This window comes from Sus scrofa, chromosome 1 (assembly GCF_054392235.1).
Source record: "Sus scrofa isolate SSC_HxYL_T2T_F1_AM1 chromosome 1, Sscrofa_HxYL_maternal_Yorkshire_Landrace_v2.0, whole genome shotgun sequence".
Lineage (NCBI taxonomy): Eukaryota > Metazoa > Chordata > Mammalia > Artiodactyla > Suidae > Sus > Sus scrofa.
In genome coordinates, this window is record NC_139383.1 from 104,847,427 (window position 1) to 104,867,007 (window position 19,581).

General features: G+C 41.6%; 1 protein-coding gene across 11 annotated transcripts in view; it reads right to left on the reverse strand.

The window, feature by feature from the left end:
• Positions 1-19,581, reverse strand: part of EPG5 (ectopic P-granules 5 autophagy tethering factor) — a 122,965-nt gene that overhangs the window by 49,864 nt on the left and 53,520 nt on the right. For 10 of the 11 annotated variants that reach the window (XR_014808154.1, XR_014808155.1, XR_014808156.1 and 7 more), the window contains 9 exons: positions 15,094-15,238; positions 14,666-14,863; positions 14,177-14,287; positions 12,161-12,283; positions 10,814-10,980; positions 9,779-10,000; positions 7,483-7,606; positions 5,253-5,397; positions 1,693-1,864 (listed from right to left, as the gene is read on the reverse strand). Coding sequence is in view for 7 of the 11 variants with exons in the window: in XM_084964950.1 (XP_084821076.1) it covers positions 1,693-1,864; positions 5,253-5,397; positions 7,483-7,606; positions 9,779-10,000; positions 10,814-10,980; positions 12,161-12,283; positions 14,177-14,287; positions 14,666-14,863; positions 15,094-15,238 (1,407 nt within the window). In the remaining 4 variants the exon portion in view is untranslated. Of the gene's footprint in view, positions 1-1,692; positions 1,865-5,252; positions 5,398-7,482; positions 7,607-9,778; positions 10,001-10,813; positions 10,981-12,125; positions 12,284-14,176; positions 14,288-14,665; positions 14,864-15,093; positions 15,239-19,581 lie in introns of all 11 variants that reach the window. The other variant, XR_014808162.1, reaches the window with a different exon arrangement.

Here is a 19,581-nt window from a genome sequence, read left to right on the forward strand (position 1 = left end):
ATAGAGAACAGTAAGACACAAGGGTTCCACAGTTAACAAAAGACCAAAGAGGTGCATGCCCAGACTTAACCAAACCCTCTCTCTGGCAGTCAAGCTAACCAGAAAGTTAAGAAAGGAAGGAAAAGTAGGAGAACTTCTTAGCCAGAAACAAAGCTCCATTTGGAATCTATATTATATCAACATTCTGATTTTATCATCCTAAAGGGGTGCCTTATTTATGAGTACCAGTGACTTCTTGGGTATTAGCAACTCACACCGAGATGTGGAAGATCAGGAAAGCTAATTGTTTTACACAAGTGTCAACACTGTTCTAACACTGTGCATTTATTATTATGCTCGCCCACAGATTATAATACATGTGCAAGCAACACATATGACCAAAAACAGACACAATTAGACCAAACAATTAGACCAAAAACAGATAGGGAAAAAGGACCATATGACTAAAAACAGACACAATTAGACCAACACAATTAGACCAAAAACAGATAGGGAAAAAGGGCCAATAAGAGATTGACTCCAAGGTTTTGCAAAGATAAGTTCTTTTACTTTATAAATAAACAGATGTACTCCACACACACTCCTCACAGGATCGAAAGGTAGAACCAAAACCTTGAACAGGTGATCATTCTGTTTCCACTGTGAACTCAAAGCACTAAATGACGTTCTTGAAATGTAATCAAGTATCTATGTCAACTTTTAAAAGAATTTGGAGAAGAGAACAAAGCAGTGACAAAAGAGAGTATATCTCTTTTTTCTTTTCTTTTTTTTTTTTTTTTTTTTTTTTTTGTCTTTCTGCCTTTTCTAGGGCTGCTCCTGAAGCATATGGAGGTTCCCAGGCCAGGAGTCTAATCAGAGATGTAGCTGCGGGCCTATGCCAGAGCCACAGCAACACGGGATCCGAGCCATGTCTGTGACCTACACCACAGCTCATGGCAACGCCGGATCCTTAACCCACTGAGCAAGGCCAGGGATCAAACCCGAAACCTCATGGTTCCTAGTTGGATTCGTTAACCACTGAGCCACGACGGGAACTCCTAGAGAGCATATCTCTTTTTATTCCCTTCTAACACCATCCAGTCTCAGAAGGTTTCCTCAGGAGAAGCATAAGAGAAAATTTAGCTGGCACTGCACTGCTAACACTCAGAAATGCCACCACAAGGAACACGTACCGTCTATACAGTCCATGAAAGCACCACATCATTTCGATGTTTAATTAAAAGACTTGTGGAGTTCCCGTTGTGGCGCAGTGGTTAATGAATCCAACTAGGAACCATGAGGTTGCAGGTTCGATCCCTGGCCTTGCCTGGGTTAAGGATCAGGCATTGCCGTGAGCTGTGGTGTGGGTCACAGACGCGGCTCGGATCCCGCGTTGCTGTGGCTCTGGCATAGGCCGGTGGCTACAGCTCTGATTAGACCCCTGGCCTGGGAACCTCCATATGCTGTGGGAGCAGCCCTAGAAAAGGCAAAAAGACACAAAAAATAAAATAAAACAAAAATAAAATAAAAGACTTGTCATGACTTGGTTAACAAAGGCAACCCTCTGAGTCAGTCTGGTCAAATTACCCTCATGGTGAGAAGGTAGCCTTACCCTCCTTAGCCTTCTGGAGGAGGAAGCCCTTCTGGCTGCTATTCATCCAGGCTGTCAAAGCAGCAAACACAGATATACATCCTGGAGGTCTCAGGTCTTACCTGGCCTGCTGCTGTAGCAGGTTCAAGTCTGTGCACACCAGCTGGGTGGTGTCCTTCTGACTCAGGAGCACGGCTGAGGAAATAACTGGCACAGGAGGCCTCAATGGGTGCAGAACAAGGGGAGGCTGGGGGTCCTCATGCTTCCGCAGGTTACTTAAAACCCTTTCTTTAGCTGAAAAAAAAAAAAAAATTAGCCATTTTACAGAATAATGGCTCCCACTAGGTTATAATGTGCTACATACCTAGTCTGTTACATTCATAAAGAAGGCTAAAGACCTAAAGAACAGTTATTTAAATGACCAGATGCCTAAATGAATAGAATAAAATTATCTTTTGCTACCTGCAAGTTTTGAAGAATCACCCACAGGACTAATAATATTCCCACCAGGAACTGGGAGCTCAGGAGCCTGTGGTATGATTAAATAGAATTCCTATCCTCAAAAAGCCTTAATGATAGTTAAAGAGCTACAGTTCACAGTCCTAGATAGTTCTGCATGACCCACTAAGGTGTTCTGACTGCACACTAGAAAAGACTATCTAATGAATGACTCTAAGCAAGCTTCAGAAAGATGGTAGCCATCTTCTGGACAATGGACTGAGGAAATGGGGCAGGTAGACCAGTAAGAATTTAATGGAATCATCCAGATAAACTTCACAGGAATAAGAGAAAGAAGAATGGCCATTAGGAAATAAAATTGAGTGAAAAAATCTTAACATTAGGCCAAGGTTTGAACTGGAGGGCTGAGAGTCGTGTAGTTAAAATGAATAAAGACCTGGGCATCAGCTTCTATAGAACTGATATTTATGTAATCATACAGTCATTCATTCATTCCCACAAATGAAATCAGGCAACACATAAGAAAAATAAAGGTTAATGAAAGTAAATCTGTACCATGCAGCTCTGTACTATATGGACTCATAAATGCTTCTATATCTACACTTAGTACAGAGCTGAACACACAGTAGGTGTCCAATGAATTTCTATCTTCCCTTCCTTTGTCTTCACCACACTATACACATACTACACAGCTGGTAGGGCCTGAAGAACATGAAGGAAAATGCTGCCATGTAAGATAACAAAGGTCAGGAGAGGTCAAGGGAATTTCAAGTCAATACGTCAACAGAGTACTTAAGGGATTACTCTGAATTTCCAAATCATTCAAGATGAAGTATTCAATTTTCTATTCTTGTTAAGAAAAATTAAAGAAAATCTAATAGCCATGACTTCACTTGGCAAAAGATAACTTATATTGTTTGTAACACAAACAGATGGAATTTGACATTCCAAACAGGTCAAGTTCAGGACTTCCCTTATAGCTGGGGTTTTTCCAATGGAACTATCTATCACTCTATGCACAGAATGTAACAAAGATGGATGTTCACCACCAGATAAGACTAAGTTTCTTTCAAGCAATATTAGGTCATGACTCTGAAGGAAAATGGGGGGCTCTCTTTCCAACCTAAACTAACTTATAAGAAAAATCATGGGTGATCAAAGACAAAAAAAAAAAAAAACACCTTAATTCAAAGCATATTTAACTAGAATCACAACTCTGGACCACAACTGACAAAAAAAATTATGAAGCCAACAAATTTAAGAAAAAGAAGTTAGTGTCACAAGTTTGCAATAAGCTGTCATGGGGTGCTGAAATTTTTCCAAACACAATCTCAAGTTCAGTTGTTTGATATAATCATCATCTAACCTGCTATCATCTGAAAGAAACTTCTTACTTAAAACCTAGGCCTTAAATTTATTTAGAACTACAATCAGTACTGATCACCAGAAATAAGACAAGATAAGCAGTGACAAGCAAGATCTCTGATGACAGATAGCTCTGCCACTTCCTAGCTTTGTGCCTCGGACAAGATCCCTACCCACCTTATACCTCAGGTTCCCTGTCTGCTCAATGGGGACAACCCTCGTAGGGTTGTTGGGAGGGCTGTGTCAATGCATATAAGGTACTAGGACAGTGCCTAGAACAAACTAAGGGCTTACTAAATTACTAGCTTGACTCCAGAGAGAATAATCAGTCTTTTAGGGTAGTGTTAAGGAAATGTGAAAGCATTATAGATGGGAGAACACAAACAAAGACACATTCAACAGCTTCCAGACCTATAAACACAGTTCTTCCTCTCATTCAACAAGCTTTCAGAAACAGAAAATGAGAATCCATACGGTTGGGTTGAGGGCAAGTTTTATACCTTCCCCTACATATGTACCTTTCTATACTGTTTATTTTTTTTAATGAGCTCATAAAATTTTTATAATCAGAAAAAAAAAGGAGGGAGAAAGACGTTGCAGGGAAAACTTTCAGAGACTTAGACAAGACCATCCAGCACCTTTATTTATATATGAGTGAACAAAAGCCAAGAGAGGTTCTCTGATCACACAGCTAACTAACCGGTCAGTGGCAGAGCTGGAACAACTTCCTGTTTTTTTTTTTGTATTTCTGCCTTTCTCTGAATCACCTCATTGTTTTACTACACTACACATTTAATATTTTCTTCAACAATTATATGTACAGTTTTAACATGCCCTGCATTTTAAAAATATATTCAGTAATTTAAATTAATAAGGGATCCTAAATATTATTTTCTATTATTTTTTCATTGTAAAGTATGTCATAAACTTTGCAGGTTAAATGAGCTTTCATGGCCTGGCATAGAAAACTAACATAATTTATAAAATTGTTTCTCTAGAAAAACACATGTGAGAAACAACCAACTTAGAACTTTGGAAATACAATCCATTTATATGGTAAGAGTTTCAGATACAGAGAAAAAAGAGTTTATCAAAGAAAAAGGCTTCTGAATTTTCAAACTGCAAACCCCAAATAATTAAATTCTAAGTTGTACTTTACATGTTATAAGTCCACTGAAATGTCTTTTTGAAGCAACAGGAAGAAAATGAACTACAAACCACTTGATCACTTTCCCAATACCAATTTATAGGAGATATAAGGGACAAGAAAACATATTAAACTATACCACAAAGATATAATAGGCAAAATCCAGCCTGTGGGGAAACTCTATGGATCCTTTGTTGGGTGAACTATATGAGTGAGCCAGGATTCTATGTAGGTAGAGTCATGCACATCAGTTTGGGTCTATGAGATATAACTGGAGAGTCTATGAGCAGCTTCTTAAAAGAGGGAGACTCCCCTTTCTCTTGAAAGAAATGTAAACGTACAGCTTAAGCTTAAGCAGCTCTTTTGAACCATCAGTGGATGCCAGATGTGAGAATAGTGCGACAGGAAGACAGGAGAAGGAAGGGACCTTGAAGCCTTTCAGGTCATGAAGTTACTGCACTGAACTTACCTCCAGACTTCTTTTACATGAAGCAGAAAAAAAAAACCTATCTTATTTAAGCCCTTAGTGTTTTTGGTGTTTCTCTCATTCATAGTATAACCTAACCCTAAGTAGGAGACAAGTTAACAATGAACTTCTAAAAAAGCAATTCTCACTGTGTGAACCTTAACCCTCAGTGGGTCTGATTCACTCATTCACTCACTCATTCATTCACTTACTCATTCATTCAGAGTCTGACTCATACAACTCACCCAGCAAAGGATCAGTGAAATCCAACTGCACTGACGAACTGCAGGGTGTGGAATGGGACTCAAGCTTGGTCTGCGTCCACAGACCAATGGTTTCATGAAACTCGTAATGTATACGTTCCATGTTCAAATATTCCATCCACAGATCCTAGAATGGAACAAGGACTTTAACTTTTAGGGATGAATCATGCATTCACATTCAAAACACTGTATTTAACTGTAAAATGAACCCATAAGTTTCAACATCAGGTAGTCCACTCCAAGTTCTCCAAGCATGATGATGAATGACATTTAAAACGGGCACTCTAAGAATCTTAGGAATCTCAGAACTTTTGATTATGTACCACTGGAAAAAGTAATTCTAATAGCCCCACTAAATGCATATTTATAAATTATGTACAAATTATAAACTAATAAATTATAAGACATAGATTTAAAAGTAGGAATTTTAAAGAGAGGAAAAAAAAGTAAATTGAAAATAATACTTTGGAGTTCATGTCATGGCTCAGTGGTTAATGAACCCAACTCACATCCATGAGAACACAGGTTCCATCCCTGATCTCATTCAGTGGGTTAAGGATCTGGCATTGCTGTGAGCTGTGGTGTAGGTCCCAGAGGGGGCTCAGGTCCCAAGTTGCTGTGGCTGTGACACAGGCCAGTGGCTACAGCTCTAGTTGGACCCCTATCCTGGGAACCTCCATGTGCCGCTGATGCGGCCCTAAAAGACAGACAGACAGACAGACAGACAGACAGACAGACAGAAAGAAAGAAAGAAAGAGAGAAAGAAAGAAAGAAAATAATACTTGGATCTGGGTTATATTACGCCCTAGGTCTCAATATCAATTTATAGAGAACACCAGGGACAGAAAAAACATATTAAACTATACCATAAAGATAAAATCAGCAAAATCTAGCCTGTGGGGAAACTCTATGGACAAACTACTCAGTTTCTTCAACAAATAAACGGCAATTAAAGAAAAAAAAAGATAAGGGGAAGACCTACAGATTTAAACAGATTCATAAGAAGAACTATCAGCCAATCACAAAATGTAGACTGATTCAAACAAACTGTAAAAGTAGAATAAAACTTTTATGACATCTTTGAGACACCTGGAAATTTGAACACTATCTAGATATTTGATACTAAGAAATCACTGTTATTATATTTAAGATTTAAATGCTCTTTTTTTTTTTAATCCTCATCTTTTAAAACATGTATCAAGTGCTCTTAAGATGAGCTCCAGCATGGTGGTGGGGCTGGATAGGCTACAGACGAAACTAGACATATGATACACAGAGGCAGAGAGAGAAGGGCATGTCTATTACACTATTCTACTTTCCTGTATGATTGAATTTTTCATTATAAAAGGTAAAATAACTAAATAGATAAGACTGACAAAAACCAGAAATTCTACTATTCTCTTCCCACTTTCCAGTGAGCTGTCTTGCATATTCTGAACTATGCACTTCTCTTCTGATCACTACATATTAGAATGGTGGACTGCCTTTAATGAAAATGAGTTATCAACTATCAAGGAGCACTAAAAACTACTTCAAACAGTAATAGCTGGTGAACAGATATGGACTATGGTTTCCTGGACCCTGGTTTTCTTTTTTTCCCCTGATTTTGAGTGTTCTAAGGATATCTATAAACCTAAAAATATCTTGGGCTTCTCAATTAGTACACTCCCATGATGTCCTAAATCATTATTTCCAAACCTATCATGGCATGAGGCATTCTAGACTCATAAAACTCCAAAGTCATCCAGATTACAAGCCTGAATCCTGGATGCACCGAACTGTTTGAGGTGCTTAGCCACCAAAACAATGAGTATCCAAGTGACCTATTTCCGAATCAATAATTGGTTTCAGGAGTTCCCATCGTGGCTCAGTGGTTAACGAACCTGATTAGCACCCATGAGGACGCTGGTTTGATCCCTGGCCTCACTCAGTGGGTTAAGGATCTGGCGTTGCCATGATATGCGGTGTATATCACAGACACACCTCAGATCTGGTGTTGCTGTGGCTGTGGCACAGGCTGGCAGCTACAGCTCCAATTGGACCCCTAGCCTGGGAACCTCCATATGCCGAGGGTGCTGCCCTGAAAAGACAAAAGACAAAAGACAAAAAAAAAAAAAAAAAAAAAGTGGTTTCACCATTAGATTATAAAAGTGACCAATTCAAATTAGTCAGATATGCTAAAAGAGACAGTGCCACAGCTTCACAGCTTCACCTGCTGATTCTGCATCACTTTTGCTAGCCTGTGAGTATCATAATGCTTCGGCAGAGAAGGGATATAGGTATCTCCTTTTTGAAAATTCTCATCTTCTAGCCATAATATATATACATTGAAGAGCCTGAAAGAAAAAAAAAAACATAATTATATAAAACATAAAAATATGTGCAGGCAAATCTGCAAGAAGTGACTTATATCTCTAGGAAAACTGGCACTACTGCCTAAAAGTTGGGAAGCACGTAACAGAAAGATGTTTCCAACAACCACTGTGCTCCCAAGAAGGGCAAGCAGGAGAGGAAGACAGGTCATAAATCATTTAAACACAATGCAGTAACTGCTAAAACAAAAGATGTGAAGAAAGGGTTCCATGAACTCTATGACGAAAGTAGGGTTAAAGACAGTATGCAGAAAAAACAACTGGAGAAAGTGAATTTAACACAGACCAAGGATCTGAATCTGGAGCTTTTCTTTCCTGGGCCATCCAATCACAATAAGCCTAACTGCTGGGAAAAGTTTAAAAAACATTCAAATAAACACATTTTCTTTCAGAGAAAACATCAAAAGCCATTTTAGAAGTTCCCGTCGTGGTTCAGTGGTAACAAACCTGACTAGTATCTACGAGGACTCAGGTTCGATCCCTGGCCTCACTCTGTGGGTTAAGGATCCAGCATTGCTGTGGCTGTGGCGTAGGTCACCGGCAACAGCTCCAATTCAGCCCTTAGCCTGGGAACTTCCATATGCCGTGGGTGCAGCCCTAAACAGACAAAAAAAAAAAAAAAAAAAGCCATTTTAAATGTATACATTCGAAGAACTTGCCAGCTTTGGGCTCAATAACAATGTCCTGCCTCAAGGAATCACAAACAGAACCCACAGCATGTATGAAGCCTGTCCCCATGAAGAAGGAACACAACAAAGCTTAGGCTGAAAAGGGGGGGAGGGAAATTCTCCATTTTCCTTTCTTTCTTTCTTTTTTAAAAAGATTTAATGATGTTTCCTTTGCTTCTGTTTTGTTTTTACAAGGAACACAGTCCATTTAGCTAAGATCACTGATATTTTAAGCAGCTGTTTGCAGCAACAGGTCCCAGAGTAGTCTACAGCACAAAAATTACCGGATGGGGACCAGGAGGCAGTGTGTCTGGGCTTGACTCAGTAATGTGGAAAAATACCGCCTTTACCCAAGCAGCAGTCGACATAGGAAGAGACCCAGGGCCAAAGCTTTGAGGCCCTTAAATGGGAGAGACTGGGTCAGAGCTCGTCGGACTCGGTTACGTGGCCACTTCACAACATGCCAAAGGAAGACAGGAGAGAACGGCAAAGACTTTCTTAGCTGATCTAAATGTTCTAAGACACAGCCTTCCCACTGGTTAAGCCAGACAGAAAATAAGGTTTCCTTCAAGCCAATATGAGAAGGAGAGAAATTATTCTAGAGACTGAGAGAAGCCTTCGGGCTCTGAGGTCAGGCAAGCCTGGAGCCTCCAAGCTGGATCGAAACACTGGGTTTCCTCACCAAGACACTCTGTATTCATTTTATATTCAGGGTTAAATTTTATATTCAGGGTTAAATTTTATATTCAGGGTTAAATTCAGAGCCATTTTTATGAAGTCTTATTTATAAGACTAATATCTGGGTCCCCATGCTGTATAGTGGAGGGGAAAAAAAAGGGTGTTGGGAGACATAACGATAAAAAAAAATTTAAAAAAAAAGACTAATATCTGGTTTAGATCAAGCTTACAACTGAAAGGTGGAAGAACAGTGTGAAAAAGGACCCAAACTTACTTCAGAGTTCTTAACCTTTGGGGGGATGAAAATATTGTGCCCTTTTTCAGAAGCAGTTTTGGAAGATTTCAAATCCAGCACACCCCAGACCCATAATAGACCCTAGAATCCCCTAAAGGGTCTATTAACCCCATCTCAAGAATCTGCCTGGGTCATTTATTTCTTTTAGAGATCTATCTTGGTCGACTTTACTAGTTGTTACCTTGCTATGATCAATCATTTTGGTTTGCTTCTGTTATTAAATTAAAAAAAAAAAAAAAACTGAAGAGGACACCTGCCCTCTGGTTTAACTGTGTTTGCTCAGACTCCAGGCACTTGACAGAGGTACATCCAATTCACTTCTCATAAGCAACATAAAAGAGAAACATTACAAAATGCAACCCTACAGTCAAAACCACCTTCCATATTCAATCGAACAGGTTAAGAGAAGAACATTTATCAGTTTGTAACAGAAATCAAGGATCCAGCACAGTACCTGTGCTGCAAATATAAATGGCAAAACAGCCAATGCCTCACCTCACAAGCTCTGTGTGCAGCTCTGGGGAGGTCAGGTAAGCAGGGGTGCCAGCCTGGCTCACTGGCGGCCCTTCACTGCCCTCTGCTGGGACGCGGAGGGCCTTGCTTGCAGCGTGGTGGAAGTCAGCCACCTCGGTCAGGCGCTTCTTCATGTCTTTCAACAAACTGATATGAGCAGGACTTTGGAAAAACCTTCTTCCAATACAACCATCTATGGGTAACCTTAAAAAATGCAAGCACAGATCACAACAGGATCATCACAAGATGCTCCTTCTATGTGACCCAAAATCACAGTCTGTTAACAAGTCCATTTTCTATGGCTGTGTACATACCACATTAAATTAATACATATTATTTTGACCTCAGTGGTTATCATGAGGCTCCAACAAGATGGTGCATATGAAAGCAGTTTTCAGAAGAATGAAATGCTGTGCAAATTCAAAATACTATCATCACTTAGAGGTACAGAAAAGTATACAGATAGTCTTTGTTCTCAAAGAACTTGCAATCTGGCAGAAAACAGTAATGAAAAATCAACTTCTGTATGTTTCAAGGGGTGAATTAAGGGAGCGTTGGTGAACCAAAAATGGAGCTGGAGCCAGAGAGCAATGTAGTTGACAGTGACAGTAGGTTCCAGCTGGCCAGAGTCCCTTCACATCTAGTGGAAATACCAGAACCCCTAGACATAGCCTGGCCTTTGTCTAGATATCACTAAATATCACAGCCCCCTCAAACAAGCCCTATGATGGCCACACAAGCAACTTCAGTTTGGGACCGTTCCTATCTCGCTGCGTCTCCAGTGGTTCTCTGCTAAACCTGGCACAGGTTTTCACCACCCTGGATCTTGAGGGGTGGTAAAGAGAGAGCTGGCCTCAGGAATGGTCTAGCCTAATAGATGTGATACGAGAAAGGATGGAGGCTCCTAGCCAGAGAATGACTCTAACTCACAGGCCAGGGTGTGGGAACACAGAGCAGCAGAGCAGTGCAAAGGGAGGACTGATTCTCAGCAACTTAATACTGCACTGGGTACCATACCCATATTGTGGTCCTGGGCGGTGAAGATACAGGAGGAAGAACTTCTGCCAAATGAGTGGCAGGAGAGGATGGTCAGAAGGTGTGACGAGAGCCTGGTGGGCCCAACGATAAATCAGCAGCCTCTGGAGGGACGGAACGATGGGGAGCTTTAGCTGCGCCTGGGCTTTCTACAAAAGAGGAGGGGTTCTGAGCAACCAGGAAACGAATACAATTGCAAACAGTCTGCTCTTTCTTTTTTTTTTTTTTTTTTTTTTTTTTTTTTGTCTTTTTGCCTTTTCTTGAGCCGCTCCTGCGGCATGTGGAGGTTCCCAGGCTAGGAGTCGAATCGGAGCTATAGCCATTGGCCTAAACCAGAGCCACAGCAACACCGGATCCAAGCCACGTCTGTGTTCCACAACACAGCTCATGGCAACGCCGGATTCTTAACCCACTGAGCAAGGCCAGAGATCGAACCCACAAACTCATGGTTCCTAGTCGGATTCGTTAACCACTGCATCACAATAGGAACGCCCAGTCTGTTCCAAGTGTTCCACATGAAATGCTGAACATTTGGTTTTTAATTCAATAAGAAAAAGAAACATCATATAAACCTTACTTCTCCAACCCACTAGCTAACACTTTTAACCATAGTAGCAAGACATGCGGGGCAGCTTTTTTCTGCCAAAAATCTCACAGGGCCCAGACTTGGACTGGGTGTTAAGCATCACCTAGTCTAATCTCATTTCCATGCCCTTCCATTCTTTCACATGTAAAACACCATGGTGCATGAATAATCTGAAAGCCAGAGTGAATTTTACCGGCAAACTTTCTCAATCTCCTGCAAATTTAGATTTTAAATGGACTTTCAAGAACGATAAGTCCCTTGACAGGCTCTGAAGTCCAAAAGTAAAGTCCTCACTGTAGGATGCTAAAATAGAAGGTCTTTCATTCTAAAGCCTTATTCCAGTCTTTCTCACACTTTAGTGAGTTTAACGATCAGTTAGGGAGTTTTTAAAACTAAATTCCTGGTCCCATTTCAGACCCAGAAACTCAGACTCTCAGAAGACAGAGTCCAAGAATCTGATTTTTAACAAGCTCTCAGGGGATTCTGTTACTTTAAAACAGCAAATCCCCTTCACACATGCAGTGAACCACCTCAAATTACTAGGTTGTGACTCTCGATATTAAATGAACCTTGGGAAGGAAGTATATACTTCAATTACGCCCTGTTAAGCATTAGCTTGGTTATCGTGCTGTTCAAATATTCACAACAAAAGAAAACAGAGAAATCCGAAAGCCACAGGTGAACCCATCAGCATCAAATGTGAACCACCTTCTACCACTCAAATGCAGAACTGCTATTTGCACCTTCAGAGCTTGGTCGGGGGTCAATGCAGAGTTTATAACCAGTTCTCCTTCAACAACTCTTCGGAGCTGGGAGTCTTCTTCAAAGATGGATTCCATGTTTAGGACTGTCCACGCAAACCAGACCTACAATAACACCAGGTACAGGTGAGTGGAATGAGCTGCTACCTCAGAGAGACAAAAATACATCCTCCTCTTCCACGAATCGACATCTTTTCCATTACACTTCTCAAACAACAAATATTTAGTTTCTAAAATTAACACATAGTGTTTACACCTATTTCTCTTCTTATCACAGATATAAATTTAGACAGAATAGGTCATTGAAAAATGTTAAATTTCTTTGGAAAGGCTAGTTTAGTTAAGTGAGGATGTTTGTTCCCTCAGCACTATTTGGTAGGCAGGTTTTATACACAAGAGGGACAGAAAAGAGGGCCAGACAGGAGCTCTGCCTGTTAGAAGATTTTCCATTCACCAGAGACAAGATGAATATATAAGTAACCAAAATGTAAAGAAGTGTGAGTACTGAATCAGGGGTCAAGTGCTATAGGAAACCAAAGGACAGAGGGTGAGAACAGAGGAAGCAGATACACCAGAGAAGGCTCTACACAAAGACGGAGGGAAAGGTAAGAGAATCAGCTAGGCAAAAGATGGATACTGTTAAAGCATGGAGTCTGTCTCAGCGGGATCACAAGAGGAACCTCGAAGAGCGAAAGGGAGGTAAGACTGTGACAGGAAGTTGAAAGATGTTACTACTGATTTAAGTGATAAAACAGAGACATAATTGGACACACAAAGTCAGAGGTGGTAATAACAATGAAAATAGTGTGACTAATTAATGATAACAATGACAACAATAGCAGCCATCACCTAGTAAGCACTGTTCTAAGAGTTTTTACATGTAGGTTTAATTATTATTCCCATCTGACAGTTGAGGAAACTGAGGACAAAGAAGTAAGCCAGCAGCCCAAGGCACTGCGCCAGCAAACGGTAGAACCAAGACTGAAACCCTGGGCGGCCTGGCTCCAGCGTCCACTCTTATTTTTTCCCCTGAGGTGATCACACATCTTTTTTATTTTTTTAATTAAAAAAAAATATGTAAGTATAATTGATTAGCAGTGTTATGTTAGTTTCATGTGTACAACAGAGATTCAGTTTTTTATATATATTCTTTTTCATATTCTTTTCCATACAAGTTATTAAAAGATATTGAGGGGAATTCTCATTGTGATTCAAGGGGTTAAGAACCTGACTAGTATCCATGAAGATGTGCGTTCGATCCCTGGCCCTGCTCAGTGAGTTAAGGATCCGGCATTGCCATGAACTGTGGTATAGGTCACAGATGAGGCTCAGATCTAGCATTGCTGTGGCTGTGGCCATGACCAGCAGCTGCAGCTCCAATCGACCCCTAGTCTGGGAGACTCCATATGCCCACACACTATAGGTGCAGCCCTAAAAAAGGAATAAAAAAAAAAAAAGATGCTGAGTTTAGTTCCCTGTGCTATACAGTAGGTACTGCTTGATAATCTATTTTATTTTTTTCTGAATTTAATTTTTTTTATTAAAGCGTAGTTGATTTACAATGTTGTGCTAATTTCAGCTGTATAACAGAGTGACTTAGTTATACATATACACATTCTTTTTTATATTCCTTTCCATTCTGGTTTATTCCAGCAGACTGGATATAGTTCCCTGTGCTATACAGTAGCTCTAGCATCCGCTCTTACCCACTCTGCCCTAGTGCTGGGCAGGCTCTGCAGTCAGACAGCTGGAATCCGATCATGAGTTGTCTGACCGTGACCCAGCCACTGAGTCCCTTAAATCTCAGTTAGAGCCTCTGTGAAACATGACTAGCAAGAGCACAACCTCACCAGAAGGCTATTGTGAGGATTAAATGAAAAAGTATTCTTACACATAGTAAGTGCTGAGTGATTTTCGGCTATTAGTAAGGTACTGGCAAGGATGATACCAATATTAAAGTTCACAAAGATAATAAATGGTTCACAGTACATTTCCTACCTGAGTAGGCAGGGCCAAGCCCTCCACAAAGGAAGGTGTGATGTTGCCTGCCACGATCCAGCTCATCAAAGAGGACAGCAGACTCCGGTCACAGTGGTACCCCAAAGCATTCTACACCAGGGAGAGCATGTAGAGTAGAGAGAGGAGGCTTTAAAAAAACTGAATCAATGCGCTTTTCAAGAAGATCTGGTGAGATATAGAAGGTGCTCGTAGGATACAGATTGCAATAATTAGTTCACCAGCAGTGATAATCCCAGGCAGCACATGATAGCCAAATGTCATGGGCAGGGCTCCTCCTGGGGTGTGCTTCCTTTGGCTTTACAGGACCTGTGCTAGCAAACTACAGTTACTGGGCAAGACACTGTTGAGGCAGAGCTTGAAAAAGGCGGTGGCCATAGAGCTGTATTGAGAAGGGTGCATATGAGGGAACGCCCTTATAAAGCTACTATCTAGCCGATGACCGAAAGATAAATTCCATAACAGGTTTACCTTATGTTGCTGATAGAGCAATTTCTGCACACAGTCTTCCTGCATCAGCTGAAAAGCTGTTTTACACAAATGGTCCATGAGGAAGAGGATGGGTTGTTCTCGGTACCAGAGATGCTGGCTTATAAGAGCCTGAACCCAGAACTCCAATACGGCAACGGGGCCCACTTCATTGGGCTGAGTGCTTACAGAAATGTGAGCCTACAGAGAAAGGGCTCAGGTGATGTGCAAGGTAATAACCAGCCTCCCATTTTTAAAACATTTACCAGATAATCCCTATCTCCACTACAAAACCCAGCTCTGCTGACTTTCCTAGCCAAAGCATTGTGCTAAGTGCTCTGAAATGACCAACACGCAGACATGCTAGCTCTGGGGGTGTCTGACTGCGAAGGCAGGCGAGGGTGTATTTAGGGGCTGACTAGGGCCCTGACCTGGATCATGCTGTTGAGAAGCTTCACGTTGTCCCCATGGCTGGCTCCTGTCAGGTGTTGTGCCACCTTGTGGGTGACCTGCTGCGTGACACCCTGAGGGACACCGCTGTCCAAGTGTAGGAACAGGAGGAGGTGGGATAGAAACCTGCCGAGCACAGAGGACAACACACTTTACCTTCCAATCAGAAGTCAACAGAATTTCCAGTGGCTAAACACTTATGAGAAAACCAAAAAATATTGAAGTGGCCCCATTTTTAGCCCAAAGCTCTAGGGATTCTGCTAAGTCTTCAGGAATTTCAGAAGAATAAAGTTTTTCACTTTGACATGGGTTAAATCTACCTACCTGCAGACGTGTAGTGAACAGACTCAAGATGCAAAAACATGTGTGAGTTATAGAGCATTAGAGGGAAAACACCTTAAAAGCTTCACCTCTGCACTCCCCACTCTGCAATTTTTCATTGGGTGTCAACTCCAAAATGGTGGCATACTGGGAGAGGGAGGCAATACCACCACAGTTAAGTTTCAGACGTGCCCTTGGTCCCCCAGGTGCACCAGGCTCCCTCCTCTCGAGGGGCCTTTGCCTCTGCTGGATTTTCTGCGTGAAACACTTCCCCACACCTAACCTGGCAAACTCTGACTCATCCCTCACATCTCATCTGCCATGTCCCTTCCTCAGAACAGACTTCCTGACCCCTCCTCGCCATCTAAACTACGTCTATGGAGTTCCTGTCGTGGCTCAGCAGTTAATGAACTGACTAGTATCCATGAGGATCCCTGGCCTTGCTCAATGGTTTAAGGATCTGGTATTGCCATGAGCTGTGGTGTAGGTCAAAGACACAGCTCAGATCTGGCATTGCTGTGGCTGTGGTGCAGGCCAGCAGCTACAGCTCCGATTCAGCCCCTAGCCTGCGAACCTCCATATGTTGCGGGCGCGGCCCTAAAAAGACAAAAAAAATAAATAAAAAATATGGGAGTTCCTATTACGGCACAGTGGAAACGAATCCAACTAGGAACCATGAGGTTACAGATTTGATCCCTGGCCTTGCTCAGTGGGTCAAGGATCCAGCATTGCCGTGAGCTGTGGTGTAGGTCACAGACGCAGCTTGGATCTGGAGTTGCTATGGCTGTGGCATAGGCCGGCAGCTGTAGCTCCGATTAGACCCCTAGCCAGGGAACCTCCATATACCATGGGTGTGGCCCTAAAAAGACAAAAAAATAAAATAAAATATGTCTAACCCATTTAACCTCTCTTAGAGCACCCACTGTTTTCCTTCATGGCACTTAAAGTTGGTAACTGCATCCTGAGAATGTGATGACTTTCTCTGTGTCTGAGGGCAGTGCCCGGCCTGCTTTGCTCCCCCTTGCGCAGACAGAGCCAGCCCAGAGGCCAACAATAAGAGTTGTGACTGCTGCATGAGGATGCTTCCTATTTCACAGGGGCCATGACACAGGCCACACTCCACTGAGCATACAGGAAAAGCCACAAGAGAAAAGGTACAATAAAGCCTGTGAGAGTTCAGAGCACAGAGCTAGTGCAGGCATTAGAGGGGAGCCTAGAAAGACCTTTACTCAAAATGTAACAATTAGGGGGAAAAAATAGACCATTCAATCTAATTTTAAAATCTCTCAAAAATCTAAAGACAATTTACTCAAAGTGTTCCAGGCAGGCATGATACTTCCTGTGTATCACTTAATCCTTACACTTAGCCCATATGAGAAGTAGTGTTAATTAGCTCATCATACAAAAAAAGGAATGGAAGCTCTGAAATGCTAAGGAAGTCACCTGTGTCCAAACCTGTGTCCTGTGACGGAGTGAGGACACAACTCACACCTGACCGCCCTGCCATGTGTAACCAGAACACATGCATTTCTGGACTTGCTCAATGCCTAGGAGGCTCATTTAAATTAAAAAAAAAAAAAAAGCCACTAGGCCCTAACCCATTTCTACTGAAGTAGAATCTCCAGGGGAGGAGCTGGGGGCCTGTAGTTAATAAGCTCCTCCAAGTGATTCTCATCCCCAGGGAAGTGATTCTCATCCCTGTTTGCAATGACACACAATGGGAAAACTGGAATGTCCCCATTGTGCCTTTGGACGTACTACCTGTCCCCTACTATAGAGACCTCACCTCCTCTTTCCTCGCCCTTCAAAAGGCCCCAGCCAGATGAGCTCCTCCCTGCTCCCCAGACAGGTACTTCTCTTCCCCCCTCTATGCCTTCACTCACGCTCCTCCCCAGCCTGGCCCTCTCCAGACCCTCCTCCCGCCCACTACAGATACTGAAAAAGCCCCGTCTGGCCATGTCCTCTCCACTGGCCCAATGCACCTCAAAGCTCAATTAGAGACCCTCCTTTTCCAAAAAGTCATATTTGTGGGCTATCTGTTGTTTCTGTTCACTGAGCATCTGCTATCTCCCTTCTGTTAACACATCCTTTCATGAAGGGAACTGTGCTGCCTCCACGCTACAGACTTGTGGGAGGGAGGGGCTCCCAATACAGAATCTCCATACTCCTTCCTCCTAGGACTGGTCAGTCCCTCTGGACACAGTGACAGGCTCAGGGAGAGCGCATGAATAGACTAATCATCATAAAGAATAATGATAAAGGAGTTCCCTGGTAGCTCAGCAGGTTAAGGATCTCGCTTGGTCACCACCACCACCACTCAGGTCACTGCTGTGGCTCAGGTTTGATCCCTGGCCCAGGAACTTCTGCAATTCACAAGCACAGCCAAAAAAAAAAAAAAAAAGGAATTATGATAAAGAAAAACATCTGCCTTTCCCATGGGAAACAAGGATAATGGTTCTCTCTGTAGCCATGTACTTTCGTTTCCCCTGGAAAAAGTACACCTACAAGAGAATGCCTGAGAGAGAGACAAGCAGGACCAAGGGACCAGGAAGGGTGGATAAACACAAAGAGAAACACTAACCCAGGGCCTCTCAGCACTTCAACTACCGACACATTGGGACAGCTCTCCTGTGCACTGTAGGATGTTTACTACTATCCCTGGGCTCTACCCACTAGATGTCAGCAGCAGCCTCCTTCAATCCCTGCCCTTCCTGCCCCAACCCACCAGCTTGTGACCACCAAAATGATCTCTAAACATTACCAAATGTCCCCTGAGGGTCAAAATCTGCCCCCACTTGAGAACCACAACTTTAGAATGACCTGATGTTATCAAGAGCCTTTTTTCCCCAATTACATAAGCCAATGCATTTCCTTTTTGGTAAAACACGTGTGCACTGGATTTTCATCATGTGCAATTAGGAATCTTGATTAGTCCCCATCCTTAATGTCTTCCTTCCCTAAGCAGCTATTTCTTCTACCATAATTCCATATGCTTTTTCTATATACAGTTGACCCTTGAACACACAGGGTTAGGGATACTGACCCCCTCCATGCAATCAAAAATCTTTGTATACCTTTTGACTCCTAACTACTAGTCTACTCTTCACCAGAAGCCTTATCAATAACACTGATTAAGTCAATTAACATATAATTTGTATATGTATTATATACTATACTCTTATAAAGTAAGCTGGAAAAAAAGAAAATACTAAGAAAATCATAAGGAAAAGAAAATACACTTATAGTACTGTATCTATTGATACTGTTAGTTTACACCATCTGTTTACAAGATGAACTGTCTGTCAGCACTTTCATCAACATTGTCTTATGTGATATAAAATACTATAGAGGCTATTAACATTAGACATCAAAAATGAAAAGACAGCCTCCTTGCATGCCCGCTTGCATCTCTCACAAGCATCCTATCCTAATAAATCTATTTCTTGCCTATCAAAAAAAAAGACAATGTGAAAAAGAAATTCATATTTATTCACAGGTATAACAATTCAGCACTGATAATGAAGAAGCAGCAATATGATTGCTTTTATGCAACCAGTGCAATTGTTTCACAACTGCCTAGCTTATATACTAATGAATGAATGGTTACACAACCTTTATGGCATACAGTATGACAGTCATATTGATAATACAGTGTTGGAAATACTGTTACAATTTTTAAAAACCACTCACCTGTGATAATAGGCTGATATGCATTCTCTCCAATTACAAGAGAGAGGCATACTGTTTCAGGGAATTAAGAGTAGTGTAATTCTTTGAAAGCAAAGTTATGAAACAGTAAGAAAACTAACACATCATTAACTTTATATGGAATATCATTCACCTTTTGCCTATGTAAGAATAGGCTATCCACTTCAATACGAGTCTTGCACACAGTATTCTACACAATGAATACTTACATCATCATCATGATGACACAAAATGTCACATACAGTCTTGCTGTACAGTTCTTAAGATTTTCACACAAGACACACACATAAAAAAAAAAACAGGTAAGTTTATCAACTGTGCAGCCTGATGATTATTCATTATTCGCTAAGTGGAAGTGGACCTCCTAAACGTCTTCATCCTCATTATCTTCATGCTGAGTAGGAGGAAGAGGAAAGGTTGGTCTGTGGCCTCCGAGGTGG